The sequence below is a fragment of the Salmo trutta genome, chromosome 8 (assembly GCF_901001165.1).
Source record: "Salmo trutta chromosome 8, fSalTru1.1, whole genome shotgun sequence".
NCBI classification, from domain to species: Eukaryota; Metazoa; Chordata; class Actinopteri; order Salmoniformes; family Salmonidae; genus Salmo; species Salmo trutta.
In genome coordinates this window covers 11153677-11176956 of record NC_042964.1, presented here as the reverse complement: position 1 = coordinate 11176956, position 23280 = coordinate 11153677, and the positions used below count along the sequence as shown (strand labels likewise).

General features: G+C 46.9%; 1 protein-coding gene across 1 annotated transcript; it reads right to left on the bottom strand.

Moving 5' to 3' along the window:
- Positions 1-1360: 1360 nt before the first annotated feature.
- On the bottom strand, positions 1361-23038 carry LOC115198172 (DNA-directed RNA polymerase II subunit RPB1). Its single transcript, XM_029759923.1, has 28 exons — positions 22698-23038; positions 21711-21843; positions 21398-21534; positions 20668-20844; positions 20199-20480; positions 19926-20087; positions 19347-19567; positions 19082-19214; positions 18837-18961; positions 18316-18526; positions 17892-18101; positions 17584-17752; positions 17313-17407; positions 16912-17115; positions 16385-16607; positions 15920-16103; positions 15057-15228; positions 14687-14792; positions 13482-13687; positions 12985-13248; positions 12635-12842; positions 12303-12508; positions 9618-9800; positions 7391-7594; positions 6899-7085; positions 6490-6603; positions 5607-5756; positions 1361-5447 (listed from the first exon to the last, which is right to left on the bottom strand). Exons 1-28 carry the CDS (start codon positions 22782-22784, stop codon positions 4288-4290), a joined length of 5913 nt encoding a protein of 1970 aa, XP_029615783.1. The 5' UTR covers positions 22785-23038; the 3' UTR covers positions 1361-4287.
- Positions 23039-23280: the final 242 nt, after the last annotated feature.

Below are 23280 nucleotides of genomic sequence, written 5' to 3'. Positions count from 1 at the left end.
AAAATTAGCAGAATAGAATAAGAAAGAGTTGGGAATGACTTTGTGGCATGAGTAATTGTTTATCTTAATGATGAACTATTCAGCCACTATTCCTTCACCATAGCAACATAACCAAACTAACCAGTATTTATATGGCCTCTCCCATAGACACACCTTGAATGGGGAACACTTACCTGACTGAGTGCCCATTATATAGTGATATGACCTCATACACAGTGACACACTGCATAATCACCAGCCTGGAAATTCTTATGCGGTTCTACAGGGACCCAATTACACTTTGACCCTTGGGGATTGACCCTTGGGGATTCCTTAATGATGATAGTGGGCTGGGCTGACATTACTATTTCTTAACACTTACATTTTTACTTATGTGGGGCACTGATTTTTAGGAGTGGTGTCCAGCAAACTCCATAACTTGAACCTTGTTCCCCATAGTATGTTTTTTGTAAAGTCAGTCCGGACAATGGCGTCTGCTAAATGTGTACATCTGTAGTTTCTCTCATTTGGTCAATATTTCAGACTGTTATATTGATATGCATTGATTTAATCAAGGCAACCTAAATTGGCACATTTTGAGGCCCGTCTACATCCTCAGTATTCCCCTGCAACATCCCATTTTGGCTGCGGTGAGGATGTTGGGGTTTGATTACCAAATACACCAACCAAGATGGAAAAAGAGAAGTCCACATTCTAAATAGACACAAGTGTGTGACTGTGACTCAGTGGACTATATCAGGTGACTGAAAAATAGTCATCTTTGGCATTCAATCAGTATTAGGCTCCAGTTCCATTTCAGCCCCGACACTTTGTGTTCACAGATCTCAAATAACTAAAGGTCTCACCAAGCCCTCTCATAGGCTTCATGGAGTGTCTACCATGTTTCTTTCACCTATTCATATTTTCCAGCTCTTTTGACACTGAACGTTAAGGGGCTAGGGTTAGCGGATAATGTTTAAAATGGAACTAGGCCCTTACATCTGTAGCCATGGTGACAGCTGGATCTTTGTCACTAAACCACAAACTAAGGCAAAGATGTGTAAGGAAATGAAGCAAGCTCTCCTGTCATGCAGGGTTGTTAACTAGGAGATGAATCGTATTGCAGTAGCTATGATAACTATAGTGATGTGCCCTGAAAAACAAATAGCCCTTACAGCAGTTTTATTGTATATGGGGGCTATTGATCAAAACCTCAGATCCAGAATGCGTTCACCCTAACCCCACATTCTAGTCTTACCCAGTAGAAGGTAAGATCTATGGAATACTTCCTTATACATATCCACTTATATAAAAGGGATTTGTTAAATCCCTCAGTTTACTGGTAGTACTGACAGCAACTCTTACAAATAAGACACACAACCTGTAGTAAAACTTTATTTTTTTCTCAAGTCAAAAAATCAAAACATACAGAGAATGACATATTGGATTGATTTCAATACAGTGGCAATTTATTTTTAATCCTTCCTTTTCCCCAGACACCCTGTCCAGTCTTTTCTCCAACTCAAGAAAACCCTGTCTCTCCTTCGACACACACACACACACACACACACACACACACACACACACACACGAGTCCTGGTATGTTTGAATTGACTGGACGACACAGGTAAATCAATGGGATATGATGGTAGTGGACACCATGTCATGAGGCGATGATGGGAGAGACCAACTGCATGGATTTCAACAGTGTATTGCCAACACCTGTATCCAACGCAGGTGGTACAGTCCAGTCAATTCAAAATCACCCCTGTTGAAACACATTTGGTAGACGGCGAGTTGTACCAAATACGTTCCCGACCATGAACCAGATTAAGATCCCGACAAATTCAGACTGCATCCGAGTACCAGTCCCACCATGGAAGTCCACAGGGATCGAATTCCATTCCCTCAGGACTCCCAGTTCCATACAGTACTCCACCCCCTTCCCTCCCACCAACGCCGAGATTACCAATCACAGGTACATACATTGGTAGAAAAAAGGACAAACACCGATTTCAGAAAATAATCAGTATCACTTGTGGATGAAGAGGGGGGAAGGAAAGCCAGCTAGTCCAATCAAAAGTCGGGAACGTATCGTTTCCTGTCCTATTGCTTGGAGGGAACACCAGAGGAAACACAATCTGTGTTCCATAGTCATACAGGCAAGAGAATCAAACACTTGTCCACTTCATCAATCAAACTAGGCCTAGTAAAGTGTAAGAGCACCCGGATGTGAATGTCAAGTTTGTCTATGCTTGGTCCATGGTTTTCATAAACTTCCAAGGATTCACTGACGCACTAATGTAGTGGGATGTAGAGGCCAAAAGTGCTCCGAAATGGCTGGTCTCCTTTGTTAAAAATCACTGAACAGAATCTGACGCTTCTAGAGAAGTTCTGTCAACTCAACTGAGGGCCTACGCCGCCCTCCAGCGGTCAAGAGCGTAACTGAAAACACTAAGCTGAACATTGCATTTTCTACCTTAACTGTAGTAGAGCCACTTAGCGGAAGCCTCATGAATGGACTGCATGCAACATTTTCCTTTCTACAACTGAACGAGAACGCGGCGGCCATCTTGGCCCAAATTGGAGCCGGAATGGCAGAAACTGAACAAGGCGATTGGGAAACAGAATGGAAGAGAGACCCTAAGGGGGAGAAATCGAACATACCCCCTCCGTTCCCTGCCCCTTCATCCAAAGTACCTGAACACAGACCCTCTTTGCAAACAGCTCTTACCAAGTCAGAAGCAAACGAGAAAAAAATACTTTAAAAAACAAAATCATTGGATTCTCAATTTATCCTCTATACTGATTCACACAAGTAGTACGTTTCTCTTTTCTTAAATAAATTGAACTCATTTACATTTTCTAATTAGAATTATGGAACACGTATTATTGAAAGGTGGGAGGGATTTCATATAAGAGCGCTTCAACCTAAATCTGGATGATTAAAATGTATTAACAGGTTGCTACTCATTCATAAACAATGACAGAAGCAACGACACCGACCAACTAGTATCCCTCTTCCACCTAGAAACGCCCCGTTCTCTCCTAAAACCAAACATAATCAAATAGTAATAATATTATCTCATTATTCCATTCTAAGTCTTTCATAAACCTCATACTTTCCAGTGTTTTAAGAAAGAAGTGGTTTGCTGGAAAAAAAATCAGCTTTTTGCTGTTGTACACAAGTCTCATCTAATGGTGAAGAGCACAGGGATGCTGGTGGCTGTTTTTTGACATCTTTCAGGCTTGTCTTTGGGGTGAGGGTAAAGGGGTTTATTTGGAATGTCATAGAGAGGTGACAATACGTCAACATCTCCCTTTCGGCTTTCTGCATCCATGACCTGACCATCTGTCGTCCTAGGCAGTCTTCATTTGCAGCCCTGGACTATGTGCTGACCTGCAGTATCATGGCAACCCTTTCCATTACTCTACTTCCACTGTTCTGAACTGCACATATGTCATCTTTTATGCTGTTCATCTCAACGCTGGCCAGCCTTCTTTAGTTTATTTAGTCAATATTTTCTTAACTCTATTTCATGAACTGCATTGTTGGTTAAGGGCTTGTAACTAAGCATTTCACCGTAAGGTCTACACCTGTTGTATTTGGTGCATGTGACAAATACAAATAGATTTGATATATCAAAAGCATTAGCTCAATTTTTTCTTCCAACCAAAACAGCAACTGTAGATTTAGAAAAACTGAAAAACTAAAGATACGTTTTAGTAAAATCTGCAATAAAGATCACCTCAACTCTACTCTGGTTCTTTTTCTTGGAAGCTTTTTAAGGAGAGAAATACAATCCACTGGTAGATTTTTCAAGGCTTTTGGCAATACTCTCCCCTACAACTATACATCCAACAGTGAAGTTCAGAGAGAGAGACTGGGTGCTGGGAAACAGGGGGGTGAGAAGGAGGGAGGTTTTTGTCAACGTGGTAACCACATCTCCCTCCCCTCTGCTTTCCTCTACTCTGCTTCAACCCCCTGCATGAAAATTAATAACAGAAACAAAACTTCTAGTTCAAAAGGCAGCCATTTCTCCTGGCAAAACTGTTCAATTCTATCAAATACAATAGTAGGAAATATTTTTAGGGACCCCCCCCACCCCCAAGTTGGACAAGGCTGGGGGTACAATGGTCCCCAAAATATAAAATTCACAAGTGGGATGCCCAGGGTTTTTTTTTTTTTCTTTGTCCACCCAAACCACGACACCTCCAGCAGAGAGGCTATCCTTCAGTTATCCAGCCCGGGGGCTTGGATTGGGGCAGGGAGAGGCTCCTCAGCCCCCTCTTCTCCTCCTGGCTCCCTCAGTTGTTTTCCTCGTCACTGTCGTCTGGGCTGATGGCCGGGCTGGTGAGGGTGAAGCTGGGCGAGGGGTTGCTGTAGCCCGGAGACAGGGGGCTGTAGGTGGACCCTTTGGGGCTAGTTGGTGAGTAGGTGGGGGAGGTGGGAGAGTATTTGGGTGAGGTTGGAGAGTATGTTGGGGAGGTAGGGGAGTACTTGGGGCTGGTGGGGGTGTAGGTGGGCGAGGTGGGCGAGTAGGTGGGCGAAGTGGGGCTGTACTTGGGCGTCGTCGGTGAGTAAGTTGGGGAGGTGGGTGAGTATTTGGGAGAGGTCGGAGAGTACTTGGGCGAGGTGGGGGAGTATTTGGGGGAGGTGGGGGTGTACTCTGGAGAGCTGGGGGAGTAAGAGGGGGACGTAGGGGTGTATTTGGGCGAGGTGGGTGAGTAGGAGGGCGAGCTGGGGCTGTAAGAGGGAGAACTGGGGGTGTAGGTGGGCGATTGGGGGGTGAAGCGCGGGCTGGAGGGAGAGTAGGACGGGGAGGTGGGGGAATAAGAGGGGGAGGTGGGGGAGTAGTTGGGGCTGGTGGGGGTGTAGTTTGGGGAGGTGGGGGAGTAGGAGGGGGAGGTGGGGGAGTAGGAGGGGGAGGTGGGGGTGTAGTTGGGTGAAGAGGGGCTGTAGCTTGGAGAGGTGGGGGAGTAAGAGGGAGATGTGGGGGAGTAGGAGGGGGAGGTGGGGGAGTAGGAGGGGGAGGTGGGGGAGTAAGAGGGTGAGGTGGGGGAGTAGCTAGGCGAGGTGGGGGAGTAGCTAGGCGAGGTGGGGGAGTAGCTTGGGGACGTAGGGCTGTAGCTTGGGGACGTAGGGCTGTAAGAGGGGGACGTGGGGGAGTAACTTGGGGAGGTTGGAGAGTACGAGGGGGAGGTTGGGGAGTAGGAGGGGGACGTGGGGGAGTAACTAGGGGAGGTTGGGGAGTACGAGGGGGAGGTTGGTGAGTACGAGGGGGAGGTTGGGGAGTACGAGGGGGAGGTGGGGCTGTAGTTGGGGCTGGTGGGGGAGTAAGAGGGGGAGGTTGGGGAGTACGAGGGGGAGGTTGGGGAGTAGCCTGGGCTTTGGGGGGTGTATCCCCCAGGAGAGCGGGGCTCGTAGGCGGGGGAGGTGGGCGAGTAGTTGGGAGACATCGCACCTCCTGGAAAAGTAAAAACGTAGAGACATGAGAAATAAAGAAAACTTGTACACAGAACATCAAGCTTCAGTGTTATTCCTCTAACATGGAAAAAGGTAATGCAGTCACTCCTGTGTCAGTTGGTATTTCGAACCAAACTGGTTGTTTTGTATGGTGACCAACCTGGAGAGGGGATGTAGGGGCTGGCTGGCCCCGGGGACCCAGGAGATCCAGGGGTAGGGGACCAGGCCGGGGAGTAGCCCGGAGAGAAGCCACTGGCGTCGGATGCTGCGCTGGGAGAGAAGCCTGCTGCTCCGGGAGTCATCCCGCTACCTGGAGGTCAGAAAGAGTCAGGGCATGAGTCAATGGAACAGTAGAGAGTCAGGGCATGAGTCAATGGAACAGTAGAGAGTCAGGGCATGAGTCACCGGAACAGTAGAGAGTCAGGGCATGAGTCAACGGAACAGTAGAGAGTCAGGGCATGAGTCAACAGAACAGTAGAGAGTCAGGGCATGAGTCACCGGAACAGTAGAGAGTCAGGGCATGAGTCACCGGAACAGTAGAGAGTCAGGGCATGAGTCAACGGAACAGTAGAGAGTCAGGGCATGAGTCAACAGAACAGTAGAGAGTCAGGGCATGAGTCAATGGAACAGTAGAGAGTCAGGGCATGAATCAACAGAACAGTAGAGAGTCAGGGCATGAGTCACCGGAACAGTAGAGAGTCAGGGCATGAGTCACCGGAACAGTAGAGAGTCAGGGCATGAGTCAACAGAACAGTAGAGAGTCAGGGCATGAGTCAATGGAACAGTAGAGAGTCAGGGCATGAGTCAACAGAACAGTAGAGAGTCAGGGCATGAGTCAACAGAACAGTAGAGAGTCAGGGCATGAGTCAACAGAACAGTAGAGAGTCAGGGCATGAGTCAACAGAACAGTAGAGAGTCAGGGCATGAGTCAACAGAACAGTAGAGAGTCAGGGCATGAGTCAACAGAACAGTACGGTAGCAGGTGGGATGGACCATGCTGTACCCCCAGGATATTGTCAAAGTCCACCCAGGTTGAGCCTTACCAATGCTGGGGGACCAGGCACCATAGGCGGGGGTGGCTCCAGTGTTCCAGGGGGTCATGGCTGGGGACATGCCACTCATGGGGCTGGGCGCCGAGCCAAAGAACATTCCGGTGGCTGTGGAAAGGAAGACACATTTTAGACCACATTTCATATCTTCATTGAGATGTATCCATATATATGAGTTGCTAAATTGCATGGATACTTTGAAGAAAAACAGACATTCTGAGAACATACATGCACACACATTTCCTATGTTGTCTATGTTGTTCAATCAGTCCACACCAATACATTTCAACATACAATCGAAAATGTAAATCTGGTGATTGAAAATGTCCACAGGCTGAACAATTCCATTTCAATTCTCGCTTAATTTTATTATTCACTGTGTGGAATATTCGTGGCCACTCACGTCCAGCCACGCTGATACCGGGGATGTTGGTGGGGATCTCCATGCCGTATTTACACTTCTCAGCGTCCAGCAGCAGGTCAAAGCAGCCCGTCCCGCAGGGGGCCAGCTGGCCCAGCATAATGTTCTCAGACACACCCTTCATAGGGTCACTCTCCCCGTGGGATGACGCCTCCATCAGCACATCCACCTGGGACAGGGAGGGAGTGTAAGAACAGGAGGCCCCCTTTTCTCAAATCAAAAGTAGCTTAATGCTGATTTTCATTGTTTCCCAATAGGGTCCGATCCAAACCTGGGAACAAGGCCAATCAGTGACACCTGGACCCCCAGGCTAGGTACTGTACATTTCAGTACTCCTACTATTAAGGACGGTGACTAGAATTGTTACACAAGTCATAAATATGTTCTAATGAAGAAAACTAACTTATACCAATACCTCTGAAACATCCTCCCAGCGCCCTTCCACTTTTCCCTGCCCCCTCACGTGACTCTTACCGTCTCCTCAAAGGAGCACTTCATGAGAGGTCCCGTGTCCTGTCTGTTGATGCCGTGACGTGTGATAGCCATCAGGTGACCGCGGCACGTCATGGTGTCGCAAAGCAACGACAAGTGGCGGTAGTTGACGTAGGAACCGTCAAAGGAGATGACGTGGTTCAACTCCCTCTCCAGCGCCTTACGTACAGCCTCGATACCCAGCACCTAGAAAGGAGGAGAGGGGAATGGGTTACAAATATCGCAAAAAATACTGACATGTTTGGGCTATGCGGCAATTCATGTACTTTTCAGGTTTAGCAGTGGAGTAACATTTTTTTATATATATACAGTGCCTTTGGGAAAGTACTCAGTAGACTTTTTCCAAAATTCTTTACGTTACAGCCTTATTCTAAAATGTATTAAATAAATACAAATCTTCAGCAATCTACACACAATACCCCATAATGACAAAGCGAAAACAGATTTTTTGAAATGTTTGCTCATTTATTAAAAATGTAAAATAGAAATACCTTATTTACATAAGTATTCAGACCCTTTGCTATGAGACTCAAAATTGAGCTTAGGTGCATCCTGCTTCCATTGATCATCCTTGAGATGTTTCTACAACTTGGAGTCCACCTGTGGTCAATTCAATTGGACATGATTTGGAAAGACACACACCTGTCTATATAAGGTCCCACAGTTGACAGTGCATATCAGAGCAAAAACCAAACCATTAGGTCAAAGGATTTGTCCGTAGAGCTTCGAGATAGGATTGTGTCAAGGCACAGATCTAGAGAAGGGTACCAAAAAGGTTCTGCTGAATTGAAGGTCCCCAAGAACACAGTGGCCTCCATCATTCTTAAATGGAAGAAGTTTGGAACCACCAAGACTCTTCCTAGAGGTGGCCGGCCGGCCAAACTGAGCAAACGTGGAAGAAGGGCCTTGGTCAGGTAGGTGACCAAGAACCCGATGGTGACTGACAGAGCGCTAGAGTTCCTCTGTGGAGATGCGAGAACCTTCCAGAAGAACAACCATCTCTGCAGCACTCCACCAATCAGGCCTTTACGGTCAAGTGACCAAGGCACATGACAGCCTGCTTAGTTTGCCAAAAGGCACCTAAAGACTAATCTGCTATGATGAAAGCAAGATTGAACTCTTTGGCCTGAATGCCAAGTGTCACATCTGAAGGAAACCTGGCACCATCCCTACGGTGAACCATGGTGGTGGCAGAATCATACTGTGGGGATGTTTTTCAGAGGCAGGGACTGGGAGACTAGTCAGGATCGAGGCAAAGATGAACAGAGCAAAATACAGAGATCCTTGATGAAAACCTGCACCAGAGCACCCAGGACCTCAGATGGGGTGAAGGTTCACCTTTCAACAGGACAACGACCCTAAGCACGCAGCCAAGACAATGCAGGAGTAGCTTCGGGACAAGTCTCTGAATGTCCTTGAGTGGCCCAGCCAGAGATCGGACTTGAACCCGACCTGTAATCGCTGTCAAAGGTGCTTCAACAAAGTCCTGAGTAAAGGGTCTGAATACTTATGTAAATGTGATATTTCTGTTTTTTTTATTTTATTTCTGTCCCCCTTCTGAAACCTGTTTTTGCTTTGTCATTATTCGGTATTGTATGTAGATTGATGAGGGGAAAAAAACAATACGATCAATTTTAGAAGGCTGTAACCTAACAAAATGTGGAAAAAGTCAAGGGGTCTGAATACTTTCCAAAGGCACTGTGTGTGTGTGTGTGTGTGTGTGTATTTATACATTTTTTACATTATTTGTTATCATTTAAGATTGTGTGTCAATGTCCCAGCTTGCAAGCTGTGAGTTTGGTGGCCATTAGACCTTTTTTTAGATTTTTTAGGCATGCCTGTTTGTAGTTTTCCTTTCTGTATCTATTGGTTTCTGTCACCATCCTAACATAATTTGCTAGGGCTCACCGACCCAAAGGAGTCAAGACAGAGCTGGCCCTGGACACAACGGAAGGTTGTTGTCTCCCTGGGCACATGTGCATCCAACACGGTCCTCAAATGCTGATTTCTCACATTAATGCACACATTTTGGTTACAGACCATGTACCTAGGCCTATGACCCCTAATCTTAGCGAGTGCAACAATATTAGCATGCTAGTTAATCGGTTTCGTAACACCATCATAACTACCGTAGCAATCGGTTGCCATCACAACTAGCGTAGCTATTACAACTAGCGTAGCTATCGGTAACTATGGAATCTATCCGTACCGTGAAGATCTCTACAATGTCGTTGGAGGTGGTCCTGACAGGGTCCACGTCCTTCTCACTGAGGACCCTCATCAGTCCCACGCCATCTGTCTCCAGGATCCACTCCTGCAGGGCCTTGAACTCTCCCTCCTCTGTAATGATGATCTTCTTCTTGTTGTCTGTCTGGGGCAAGTGCATGTACACCTAGGGAGAGGAGACGAAGATCAATACCTGATGGGTTAACGATCTGGATAGGTTTCAGCCATATTGTTTAGGTCAACCAGTGTGTGTTAAGTCAGTGGTAATGTAGTAACGGACAAGGGAGGTAGCTTAGAGTATTAGATGGTAATGTAGTAAAGGATAAGGGTGGTAGCTAAGAGGTAGATAAGTGAGGTACGTCTGGTAAGACGAGGGGTGGGGTGTGTGTATTTGTCAATAGCAGCTGGTGTACAATGTCTAATATTAAGGAAGTTTCGAGGTAGACCACACTATCAATATTTTTCGTAGCCGTCTATTTACCGCCACAAACAATGCTGACTGCTTATGGCTTTATACAGCTCGTTGAGTGCAAAAGCCTATAAGCAAACAAGAAAATGCTCATCCAGAAGCGTGGCCGGGGACTTTAATGCAGGCAAACTTAAATCAGTTTTACCTCCTTTCTACCTCCATGTCACATGTGCAACCAGAGGAGGAAAAAAACAACTCTAGACCACCTTTACGCCACACACAGAAACTTAAGCTCGCCCTCCATTTGGCAAATCTGACCATAATTCTATCCAAAAATTATAGCAGGAAGTACCAGTGACTCGCTCAATACAGAAATGGTCAGACGACGCGGATGCTACGCTACAGGACTGTTTTGCTAGCACAGACTGGAATATGTTCCGGGATTCATCCAATAGCATTGAGGAGTATACCACCTCAGTCACCAACTTCATTAATAAAGTGCATCGGCGACGTCATACCCACAGTGACTGTACGTACATATCCCAACCAGAGACCATGGATTACAGGCAACATTCGCACCAAGCTAAAGGCTAGAGCTGCCGCTTTCAAGAAAACGGGAAACTAATCTGAACGCTTATAACAAATCCTGCTATGCCCTCAGATGAACCATCAAACAGGCAAAGCGTCAATACAGGACTAAGATTGAATCCTACTACACCGGCTCTGACGTTTTCTGGATGCAGCAGGGCTTGCAAACGGACTACAAAGGGAAACCAGCCGCGAGTTTCCCAGTGACGCGAGCCTACCAGACGAGCTAAATGCCTTTTATGCTCGCTTCGAGGCAAGCAACACTGAAGCATGCATGAGAGCACCAGCTGTTCCGGACGACTGTGTGATTACGCTCTCTGTAGCCGATGTGAGCAAGCCCTTAAAACAGGTCAACATTCACAAGGCCGCGGGGCCAGACGGATTTCCAGGACGTGTACTCAGATCATGCACGGACCAACTGGCAAGTGTCTTCACAGACATTTTCAACCTCTCCCTGACCGAGTCTGTAATACCTACATGTTTCAAGCAGACCACCATAGTCCCTGTGCCCAAGAAAGCAAAGGTAACTTGCCTAAATGACTCTCGCCCAGTAGCACTCACTTCAGAAGCCATGAAGTGCTTTGAAAGGCTGGTCATGGCTCATATCAACACCATCATCTCGGAAACCCTAGACCCACTCCAATTCGCATCCACATTACCAACAAACTATCATGGTCCAAACACAACAAGACAGTTGTGAAGAGGGCATGACACAAACTTTTCACCCTCAGGACACTGAAAAGATTTGGCATGGGTCACCAGATCCTCAAAAAGTTATACAGCTGCACCATCGAGAGCATTCTGACCGGTTGCATCAAAGCCTGGTATGGCAACTGCTCGACATCCGAACATAAGGCGCTACAGACGGTAGTGAGTATGGCCCAATCTATCATTGGGGCCAAGCTTCCTGCCATTCAGGACCTATATACTAGGTGGTGTCAGAGGAAGGCCCCAAAAATTGTCAAAGACTCCAGTCACCCAAGTCATAGACTGTTCTCTCTGCTATCGCATGGCAAGCGGTACCAGAGCACCAAGTCTAGGTCCAAAAGGCTCTTAAACAGCTTCTACCCCAAGCCATAAGACTGCTGAACAATTAATTAAATGACCACCTGGACTATTTACATTGACCCCCCCCTTTGTTTTTACACTGCTGCTACTCTCTGTTTATTGTCTACACTTAGTCACTTTACCCCTACCTACATGTACAAATTACCTGGACTAACCTGTACCCCCGCACATTGACTCGGTACCCCTGTATATAGCCTCGTTATTTTATTGTGATCGTTTTTATTTTATTTTTTACTTTCGTTTATTTAGTAAGTAAACTGTCTTGAACTGCCTTGTTGGTTAAGGGCTTGTAAGTCACCATTTCACGGTAAGGTCTACACCCCTTGTAATTGGCGCATGTGACAAATAACATTTGATTTGATTTTGAGAGTATTTAGATGGTAATGTAGTAAAGGATAAGGGAGGTAGCTAAGAGTATTAGATGGTAATGTAGTATTAGATGGTAATGTAGTAAAGGATAAGGGAGGTAGCTAAGAGTATTAGGGGCTGAGATGTAAAATGGTGCCCAAGTGATGGTGTATTTTGAGTGTGTGTGTGTGTGTGTGTGTGTGTATATATTGACAGTGTGTGTGTGTGTGTGTGCGCATGTGACCCCTCGGTTACCTTGCTGATCTGCTCGATGCCCTGCAGTGTCATGTCCGTCAGCATGTTGGACTCGATGCACCTCAGGAACACGTCGTCGTCCATCTTGTCCACCACTTCCTCATCCTCATGGAACTTGTTCTCGTCGCTGTTCATGATGCGAATTCGCAAGACCAGCTTCTCGGCGTTGTCGTCATTGAAGATACAGTTCAGATCATCTCCGAAACCTTCAGGGAGAAAAGAGGTTGCATTTTTGCAATAGGTTGTGTAGGGATTATATATGGTCCTTTTTACTTCCAACACTTCATTATAGATCCATCAAGCGCTGTTTGCTTGTGTTCATTCATCCCCACCTGCATTGATCTTCTCTGCGATCTGCTCCATGGTCAGCTTGCGGTCAGTCATGTGTTTGCGGTCGAGCTCGATGCGGAGGAGCCAGGGGGAGATGCGAGTCACGTCAAAGTCAGGCATCTCATAGTAGACGTTGACCCACTCCTGGTCCTCCGTCACCACCGTGCTCTGGGGATTAGGGTCGTAGTAGATGGCTGTGTTGGCAGTCACCTGGAGAGAGGGAGAGAGGAGAGCGAGAGAGAGGTTGTTGTTGTAAAATCAGTATGCGAAGAAAAGGAACACCCTAAGAAAGGAGATAGTTGGCCTAAAGTTGTTGACTGTGGTCTACCACATCACATTCTCCACTGTTCACCTTTCTGAGGGTGGTGTGTTCCAGCCGACAGAGGATATCCTTCGCCCGCTCGGCATCGCGGGCCGCCTGGCCCAGCAGGAACACGGTGAGGGAGGGGGTCTTGGGCCTCTTGGAGATGTTGATCAACTCCTTGAGACGCGGCACGCCCAGAGTGACGTTCTTGGCCGACACACCAGCGTAGTGGAAGGTGTTCAGGGTCATCTGGGTGGCGGGTTCTCCCAGCGACTGGGCGGCTAACGCCCCCACCATCTCCCCCGGGTGGGCCTAGAGGACAGAGAGGGAGGTAGAGAAGTAATTACATTAAATGATGTTGATTGAATTAGATTAATAAACATTTAAAAAAGATCCCATCAAGCTGTAGGCTTGGTTTTCTACACCTTACTTTACACTGTTCATTTCAATCTAATAACATCTTTAGTTCATAGAAACTAGTTTTGGTGTTGACCCTCCCCCTTCCAGTCTCTCCCAGCATGCTGTGCGTGTAGAGCTCTTCTCACAATAGACTGGTTGAACTTGCTCTCGATCTCCCCCAGTAGCCAGTCGTAAGCCTCAGTGCTCAGTCGGAATTCGTCTGTCATGCGTCGAGAGCTGAGCGTGGAGCGCAGGTGGATGTTGAAGAGGAGGGTGGCGTTCTGCTGGGCCTGTCTGCTCAGGTGGTCCTCGCCGTTCACAATCACCAGCTTCTTACTCAGCTCCTGGACACCTGCGGCGTGTAAAAGAGAGGGGAGACGTTTTAGAATGTCAGAATGTTTTATTTTATGATTACTTAGCCTGGCTTAGTGGTCGAGTTAAAATTGCTTTTTGCGAGAGAGAAATTTGGTACCAAGATGGCAGGTGTCAACATTTACTTAGTTACTGAAAGAAGTGCAGCTAGTCCTTATTTTTAGAATGATGCATTGTACACCAAAAGGTAGTCATTGGAATGACAGAATGAATCGGGTAACCTCTTACTGTAGCATATCAAGTACTATGGTCTTCTAACACAGCACGTCTTGGTCTTCATGACAACAAACGTCACTGTGACCGAGGCACTTTGTGCCCAATTCAGGCTTGAGACACGTAGACTTAACGTGGATTTAAGTTAATAAAACATGGACTTAAGTCCAGCATTTTCTGACTTCAGTACATGTCAAGTCAACTTACTTCCAAGTCTGAATAGGGCCCTTGAAGCACAATACTGTACTCCGTGTAGTGCAGTACTGAGTAAAGGATCACACCATCTCTCTCAGCATCCTAGTCTTCATAGCGTTAGGAATATGGTTGGGCACCAGAAGCTTTTTATAGCCGTCTGTAAGGAGCGCAGCTTGGGGGCAGGCCATAGGCCAGACTACAATCGCTTTGTTCACATGATTTGTGAATCATTCCAATGAATGACATGGTTGACAATGGGTGTGATCAACTTTCACCCATCACGGTCACTTCATGTGATGGTGTGATAGCTCAGAGGCCTATTCACAATCCAAGTGGCCATAGAAAATGAATGGTATCAACCTTTTACAACTTAGACCAGGGCTAATCAATACCGGTCTGCTTAGCGTTTCTAACTACACTTATAATTGCACTCACCTGGTGTCCCAGGTCTGAATCATTCCCTGGGTTAAAAACAGAAGTGTTCTGGCTCTGACTGACTATATGGCACATCTTTAGACGGTTTACAATATGGGTCTATGGTGGCTGCAGAGTGTATGATTGTGGTACCCACCCTCTACCACTCGTAGGGGGTTGAGGTCTGTGGGGGTGCGGGGGTTGATCCTGAAGATCTTCTGGGCGTTCCAGATCATCCTGGCCAGGTTGCATGGAAGCACCACCTAGTGGGGAGCAGGGACATAACTTCTTTAGTACTGTAAAGACCTAATGCATTGGGCTGAATCAGTGGGATATGCTTGCAGTGGTGACATGTGGGAGTGGGAGTGTTCCTGGGAGTACATGGAAGTGAATGAGTGTGCATGTGTGGAGATGTGTACATGTGTAGAATCTGGAGATGCGCAAATAAGCCATTGTGTGTTCATATGCTTGTGTGTGTGTGTGTGTGTGTGTGTGTGTGTGTGTGTGCGTCTCAGTCCCCCTCTCACCTTGCTGTCCCCAGTGGGGAAGATGGCCCTCAGAATCTCTCTGTCCTCCTTCATCTTTTCATACTCTCTCTCCAGGGAACTCTGCACCTGGGCGTTGGTCATCACGTCCTTCACCACGTCCTCCTGCAGGGTGCGCCGCAGCGCCCGCTCATTGGTGCAGTCAAACCTGAACCTAGTGGCCGAGGGAGGTGGTTTAGGAAGGGACGAGATAAGATGGGAGGAGGTTTAGGGAGGGACGAGATAAGAGGGGAGGTGGTTTAGGGAGGGACGAGATAAGAGGGAGGAGGTTTAGGGAGGGACGAGATAAGAGGGGAGGAGGTTTAGGGAGGGACGAGATAAGAGGGGAGGTGGTTTAGGGAGGGACGAGATAAGAGGGGAGGTGGTTTAGGGAGGGACGAGATAAGAGGGGAGACCGACAGACTGACAGTGGAGAGTTAAGCCAGTTGACCCTGGATGTGTGGCCTGTGGACAGTGAGCTGCTGTACTTAAGAGCGTTGGCATTAGAGTCTACGTGATAAATAAGATGGCCGTGGAGAGGTGGAGACTATGAAATCCAGTGTTTGGGTTTGTCGTTACACTGTCAATCATTACGAGAAGAGAAGGGCTTGTACTAGTTCAAGAACCTTAGTGAATCCTCAAATGACTAAGTGGCAATATGACATTAACACAGAGCTCAGTGAGAGCCTCAGTCTGGTCCCAGATCTGTCTTTCCCATACAGCTAACTCCTATGCTTGTTGCCATGACCTTAGGCGTTGGCAAGACAGCTCAAACAAATCCGGGGTAGGTGAGCCGAATTACACCACACCCAAAACTCTAGCCGTCATTGTCTTCCCCAGCAATCCCACTTCCCTTCACCACTCACTTCTTCTCGAAGGCCTTGTTGGAGGGTTTGAGCGTGGCCATGTTCTGGAACTCCACAGCCTCCCCGGCCAGGCCGTCCTCTCCGTAGCGCAGCTGCACCACCTGGTTGATGGAGTTCCTCACGGTGGCGTCGTACTTCACCATCACAGACTCCATGGACTTGATCAGACGACGCTGGATGTAACCTGAAGGAACCAGATGAGGAAAGAGGTTCGAAGAGCATTTCAACCACCGAGTCAACTAGCTATGTGATCACGCCTCTAGTCTCCTCTCCCTAATCGTGCCGGGGTCGTAACCTTCACCCCTTCTTACCCCTCGTACCCTTCATTAACCAGTGCTTCTAACGAGCTTAAACCCTGAACCTAACCTCAAGCCCTTCCCCCCACCAGTCTGACCCTAACCCCTACCTCTTCCCTCTCCCTGTCTCTGTCCCTAACATCTCTCATGCCTCAGCCCCTTCACTCACCAGTTTCGGCGGTCTTCACAGCCGTGTCAATAAGCCCCTCTCTGCCTCCCATGGCGTGGAAAAAGAACTCCGTGGGCGTGAGGCCAGCCAGGTACGAGTTCTCCACGAAGCCTCTGCTCTCAGGGCCGTAGTCATCCTTGATGAAGTGGGGGAGCGTGCGGTGCTTGAAGCCAAAGGGGATACGTTTACCCTCCACGTTCTGCTGCCCCACCACAGCAATAACCTGAGGGCCACAGAGAGAGAGATGGTTAGACAAAGAAGACAATTGAAGTTAGTAGGTGTAAATTGAGGACTGTTTTCTGCCGTCATCCATACAGGAATAAAGTGCCAATGATTCTGTGCCGATCAAAAACCCATTGATGTCTGAAACAACCCTGGGTCGTGTTCGGTAGAGCAGACCCTAGTGAAACGTTTTAAAACATTTGTAATGGAAAACAAAAAGGTGCATTTCTTATTGGATAGGTTGAGGTAGTCCCTGCCCGTTTCAAAATGTTTTCCCTACTGAACACAGCCCTGTTTGGGCATACCTGAGAGATGTTAATCTTGGAGCCTTTGGAGCCGGCCACCACCATGGACTTGAAGTTGTTGTACTCAGACAGGGACTTCTGGGCGGAGGAACCTGTTTTGTCACGGGCGTCGTTCAGGATGCGATTCACCTGGTTCTCAAAGGTCTGCCTCAGCGTGTTACCAGGGGTGGGCTCCAACTCGTTGTTGTGGGCCTTCTCAATGACCTGGAGAGGAATGCAGGAAGAAAATGTGACGGAGTTAGATAGTGGAGCTTGGCTAGGGATCATATCTATTCCATTCCATTCTATATTTTTTCTAAGGAATTTTCAGGGGATTTCCCCATCATGAGTACAAGAGGAATTATTTTTCAAGGAATATTCTGGAACTTTGAAGAAAGCTCCCGATGAGAGAAGGGACTTACCTCTATTACATCCTGCTTGGCCTTCTTGATGGTGTTCTGAATGTCAAGGTAAGTCTTTGCATCAGCAATAGAATCACCAATACCAATCGAGGCACCTAGAGAGAGTATATGAATATTAAGAACGGAGGAAATATTGACTAAAATATCTGCATTTAGATTAGTTTAGACACAAAATCGAACCAGTTAATTGTTTACTTCAAGTGGATTTTAAATGAGTTGCCTTTTCCTAATCTGACCATTCCACCCAGCTCAGCCCAACCCAGGTCCTTACCCTCAATGAGCAGCCAGTTATTGACCACCGTCTGGATGTTGGAGTAGAAGAGGCGGGTGACGTCGTGGCCCATCTCCAGGAAGCAGATGTGGACCAGGGAGCCAGCAGAGGTACCCAGGGACTTCTTACACAGGATGCCCATGATCAGCTCTCCATTCTCCACTATCACCTGGGATGTACAAAATGACAAAAATAAGACCCTGGATTCTGCACACACTAACAATACAAGAGGATTTTTTTCCCTACAAATCCTCATTGCCACATGAGCATCTCAGGGTGTTTAGCCAGCTGAGTGTTCAGTATTTTACCTTGGTGTCCCCAGGGGAGATGTGTTTGTAGGGCCCACTGTCCTCCTCGTCTGGGTGGGTGCTGTGTGTTCGGATGGCGTTGATGTGGCCCGGGATGATGAGGCTGAAGATCTGCTTGCCCGTCCAGAGCGGCCGGGGCTTCAGGATGGCTGGCTGGGGCACCTTGCCGTCCCACGTGGACAGGAACATCAGGAGGTTCATCACATCGCCCTGGGGGACAGATCATGTTCCAGAATGAGTGTAGGAAGATGAGTGTGTGTTTTTCGAAGTGTGTGTGTGTGTTTTTTGTGATCGTCTTCAACAATCTTACGCCAACTTTTACAAGCGTTCCATTTTTGTTTAGCATAGTGCTGTGTATTGATGTCTAAAATTCCTGACAAACATTGACTTTGGGCTGATCGATCCCTAATGCGGCCCTCCTTACCCGCTCTAGGAAGACATCCCTCTTGGTGAACTTGCGCACCGCTGTGAGGGTGTCCTGCACGATGCCCATGACGGGCCTGTTGGACTGGGGGGTGACGATCATCCGAGGCACCATGGCAAGCTCCTGGATCTCAGCTCTCGTCTCCAGGGACTGGGGGAGATGCAGGTTCATCTCGTCCCCGTCAAAGTCAGCATTGTACGGGGTGGTTACACTGTGGAGCAGGACGGAGGAGGGAGGGGGGACCAGAGTGGTTAATGTCACCATCCAGGATCTGCTTGATGTCATATGTTCAATGATATGTAATGTGTCTTATGCGTTAACATTTGCTTTCAATTTGAGAAAATGTAAGTTGAGAAATTATATTTGATGACAATAGGTTCTATATCAATTTTCTACCCAACATTCTTGTCAGTGTTTACACCAACAAACAATAACTCCTCAGGTATCCTGCCTGGGCGTGGCCTGTAACTGGGCGTGGGCTGACAGACTTGAAGGGATCATTCAGGACTTGATAGTAGTACCTGAGGTTCATTCGAAAGGTGGACCAGGGCAAGATTCGGACTCTGTGCCCCATCATAGACATTTTATGTAGCGTGGGCTGTCTGTTGAAGATAATGATGTCACCATCGCACATATGTCTTTCCACCTGAGGGTGACAAAATTTAGTTTATAAAAGTGACATTGCATTACATCAAGTTCATGTCAATCATATTCCTTAGTAAACATTCCATGATAAATAACGACCATCTTGTCTTTTGAGGGTTACCTTGTAGCCAATCTGGAGGTGAAGGTCACTTGGTTTGGGGTGAAACCGCAGGTCGATTCTGTCCCCGTTGTCGCGGATGATATATTTGGCTCCGGGATATTGGCTGTTGCCTCTGCGCACCAGCTCCTGTAACCTGGTGACATATAGGACAGCCAGCATTATAACCAATACACAATTCTGTCAGTTTAATCAATTACTTTATCTCAATGACGTAAAGGTAGATGTCAACGTTTCAGGGTGTGCCCGTCAACATTTCAGGGCGTACCTGTCAATGTTAAAGGGTGTGACGATTTCAGGGAAGGTCATGTTGGCTGCGATGGAGCGCGGGACGCCCACTTGGTCGATCTGGAGGTTGGGGTCGGGGGTGATGACGGTTCGGGCGGAGAAGTCCACACGTTTCCCCATCAGGTTACCTCGGACTCGCCCCTCCTTCCCCTTCAGACGCTGTTTGAGGGATTTAAGTGGGCGGCCCGATTTTTGCATCGCCTGGGAGTTGAGATTAAGTCAGAGATCAGCACAAGCACATTCAGAACAGATTATCCTTTTCAACTATCAGTAATCATTGAAAATGAAATAAACCCAGTTATTATGGGTTGAATAGTTGTCCGTCTTATCAGTTTTTAAACATAACAGTTTTGAAGCATCCAATAGTCTGTGAATATGTTTTTCTATGTGTTCTGAAATTTCATTTGGTGTTACTTCTAATCTAATTTAACAGTCTTCAATTCAAACCAAAACAGTAAGAGTAAAGCTTTATAGTAACACTACACATCGGCAAGGGTAAGAAGTACAGTAATGTTGTGCCAATTGGTGCCCTCTCAAGTGTCACTGCAGCTGTGTGTACCCTGGGCAGGCCTGGCAGCTCATTGTCCACCATGGTGGCCACGTGGAACTGCAGCAGCTTCACGTCCTCTGCGATGACGTGGGCCGCCGCGCCGCTCTGCTCGTTCCGCCGCAGCTGGTTGTTGATCTTGACGATGTCGGCCAGCTTGTGTGTCAAGTCGTCCTGGGCAAAAGAAACAAAAAGGACACGATGTGGTTAAACAGAGGTAAACGACGGAGGTAAAACTTAAACAATCTCAAAATGTATCTTTAACAGTTAGTCGTTCCTCCTCACCTGGTTACGAGCAGAGCCCTGCATGACGACGGCGGGCCGGACAGCCAGTGGCGGCACGGGGAGTACTGTGACGATCATCCACTCGGGCCGGGAGAACTTGGGGTCCAAGCCCAGGATGACATCCTCCTCGTCCGAGATACGCTTGAAGATCTCGTAGACGCGCTCTGGGCTCAGCAGGATCTTCTTCTCCTGTGAGTCCTCGTTCACATGCTTCCACTCAGCGTACAGCTCCAGGCCCGACCGGCGGATACGCGGCTGGTAGCGCCCACAGCCACCGTGGCCCTGGGAGTGTCAGGGAGAGAGTGTGTGTGCATGGGAGAGAGTGAGAGGGTGTGTGTTACAAGAGGAAACAGAATCAGACAGATGTTACTAAGGGAGATGAAGCAGACAAAGAGAACAAAAACAATACATGTTTTAAGTATCGATGTCCTACAAATGATATGTCGACAAGCATCCCCGTTTAAAGTACCTTCTCCTTAGTGATGTCCTCACTGTCTTGCTCCTGCTGGTCCACTCCAAACTTGTTGTCCATCTCCTCTCCGCCCTCGCAGATGTTCTTGCCTTTACACAGGTCGTACACGTGGGTCAGACGCTTCCTGGGCTGCCCCTTGGACTTCTGCAGGATGTCTTTGATCTTTGGGTTATTCTAGAAGGAAGGAAAGACCATCACATAATTTATGGGGCGGCAGGTAGCCTAGTGGTTAGAGCATTGGGCCAGTAACCAAAAGATTGCTAGATCGAATCCCCGAGCTGACAAGGTAAAAAATGTGTTGTTAGGCCCCTGAACAAGGCAGATAACCCACTGTTCCTAGGCCGTCATTGAAAATAAGAATTTGTTCTTAACTGACTTGCCTTGTTAAATAAAGGTTAAATAAAAAAGATATATAAAATAAAAATCAACAAGTCATTGGAACATGTGTAACGCAATTCCCAGGACTAATATGCAATCATTAGCATGATTTATTCCATAGTGCTTATACCCATAAAATGACAATCAATTAGATATATCAGGAGTTAATGTAGTGCTATATATTCTGTGTGTATGCTGTGCAGCGCAGATGTTCGGAGGTATGGTGCTGGTCAATTTCCGTTAGCCTCACAAGAGAATCGAATGCAGGAGCGGATTAGTACATGTTACATATAGGCTGCGTAGCTGCACTGTAGGTAGTGATATGAGTTAGGAACGGAGGGTTACTGACCGTGTCGACCAGAAGCTTGGAGCACGAGTAGCAGACACATCGGAGGACCTTCATGATCTTGTTGACGAAACCCACGTGGAAGACAGGCTTTGCCAGCTCTATGTGGCCGAAGTGGCCCGGGCATTCTGTCATGTTGCCTGAATAGCAAAAACAACAACGCTTTGTTGACGACATTTCAATACGGTAGTGGTGACCTAACCTTAACCACAACTGTTTGGGTTTGAGAATTAAAAAAAAATAATGACTATCAAATTCAAAACAAGTGTTTTATTATCATTGAGATGAAAATTGACTGCCTGGTAACTTTTGGTACCTGCACACGTTTGACACCTTCCGGATCGTTCGATGACCCCTTGTCTGGGGTCCATCAGCCCACCAAGTTTAGGACGTCCTCCTTCTGTGGTCTCGGGGTACTTGATTCCCCCTTCTGTGACCGACATCCGTTTCTAGAGTGACACATCCATGGTCAACATCAAATCCGGTTCCAAAACATGAATAGCCCAAGTACATACACAAAACAGTAAAGCTGTCACAAGTTTACGCAGACATTGAAAAATGGCTTACATATTTCTCAAACCAACCTCTTCCAGGCCACACTGGAAACGAATTCAAATAAATAACTGCTACAAAATCAGTAAATGAATCAAGATATGGACAGTACCTACACTTCAATTAGAACATGGTGCTACACTTCGATCAGTTGCATTTCTAAACCAATATTGGTACTATCTGACAAATCACTTGTGTGAGGACCAACTCATTAGATGAAAATCAATTGGAGGCGAGGAAATTGACAATGCAATGATTAAGGACTGTGTAAACAATGTATTCTATTATACCAAACTAATAATAAAACAAAGAAAACATGCATAACTTTGACTTTATTGACGTGACCTTTTATTACGATGTAGCTCCCACATATATTGTAGGTCATAACAAGAGGGAACATCTAGGCTTGCTAATGTTTGTGCATTTAACTTTTAGGGAACACCAATATAGCAGAGCAAAATAGCCAAGTTCAGTAAAAGTAGCTAAAAATTGTCTTTGTTTACATTTAGAACTTTCAATATAAAAAGGGAGTTTGATTCATGATATGGCTTAGCTCAGATGAAAGATACTGTGTGTGTGCTGAAAGTTGGTCGAACTTCCTACAAAAATGCTGTTGCTAGGCTATCTGCAAACGACTTGCTACATCCATTTCATTGTCATAATACATTCTAGGTATTATCATGTACAGTTAAGATCAATGTGAGAACGTTCATAAAGTAAACGAATCCCCCCACCCCAAAGCAAAACCTACAAGCTCATCTGGGCTGATGATGCCGAATTGCACTCTCTTGATGAGGCGCAATGGGCATGCGCTGTCGCCGGAGGGCGGTCCGTGCATCCTGTCTATTCAAAGAGAAGCGTCCTCCCTCGGCACGCCGCTTTTGTAAGAAAGAACAGCTTTAAATGCCACCAGGACTCTGGCCAGGCCGCCAACGGTGACCGGAATGTCTCCGAAGGCGATATCACGAAGACCCACGTTGGTTATTGCCCTTGGAGTCTATTTATTTACGTTTTACTCCTATCCACTATGGCTACCAGCTGTCCCCTTCCCTTTTCCTGATCTACACTCCAGTGCGCTCTACGCGCATCTGAGTTTGAAAGCAGCCAACGCGTGTTTATATAGACTGGATACTTTGGTACAGGTTGACACACTCAACGAAGCAGGGGCTGAACAGTCAGGAGGCGGGTTATGGATCTGTGTAGTAAAACGTTAATTGGCTACACAAGATCATAACATGAATAATACATTTCATAAGACGCATGACCAATTGTAGCTTACGTTTTCTTCTTTAACCAATTGAAACATAAGGCAGGCACTAAATTGATTGAAATGC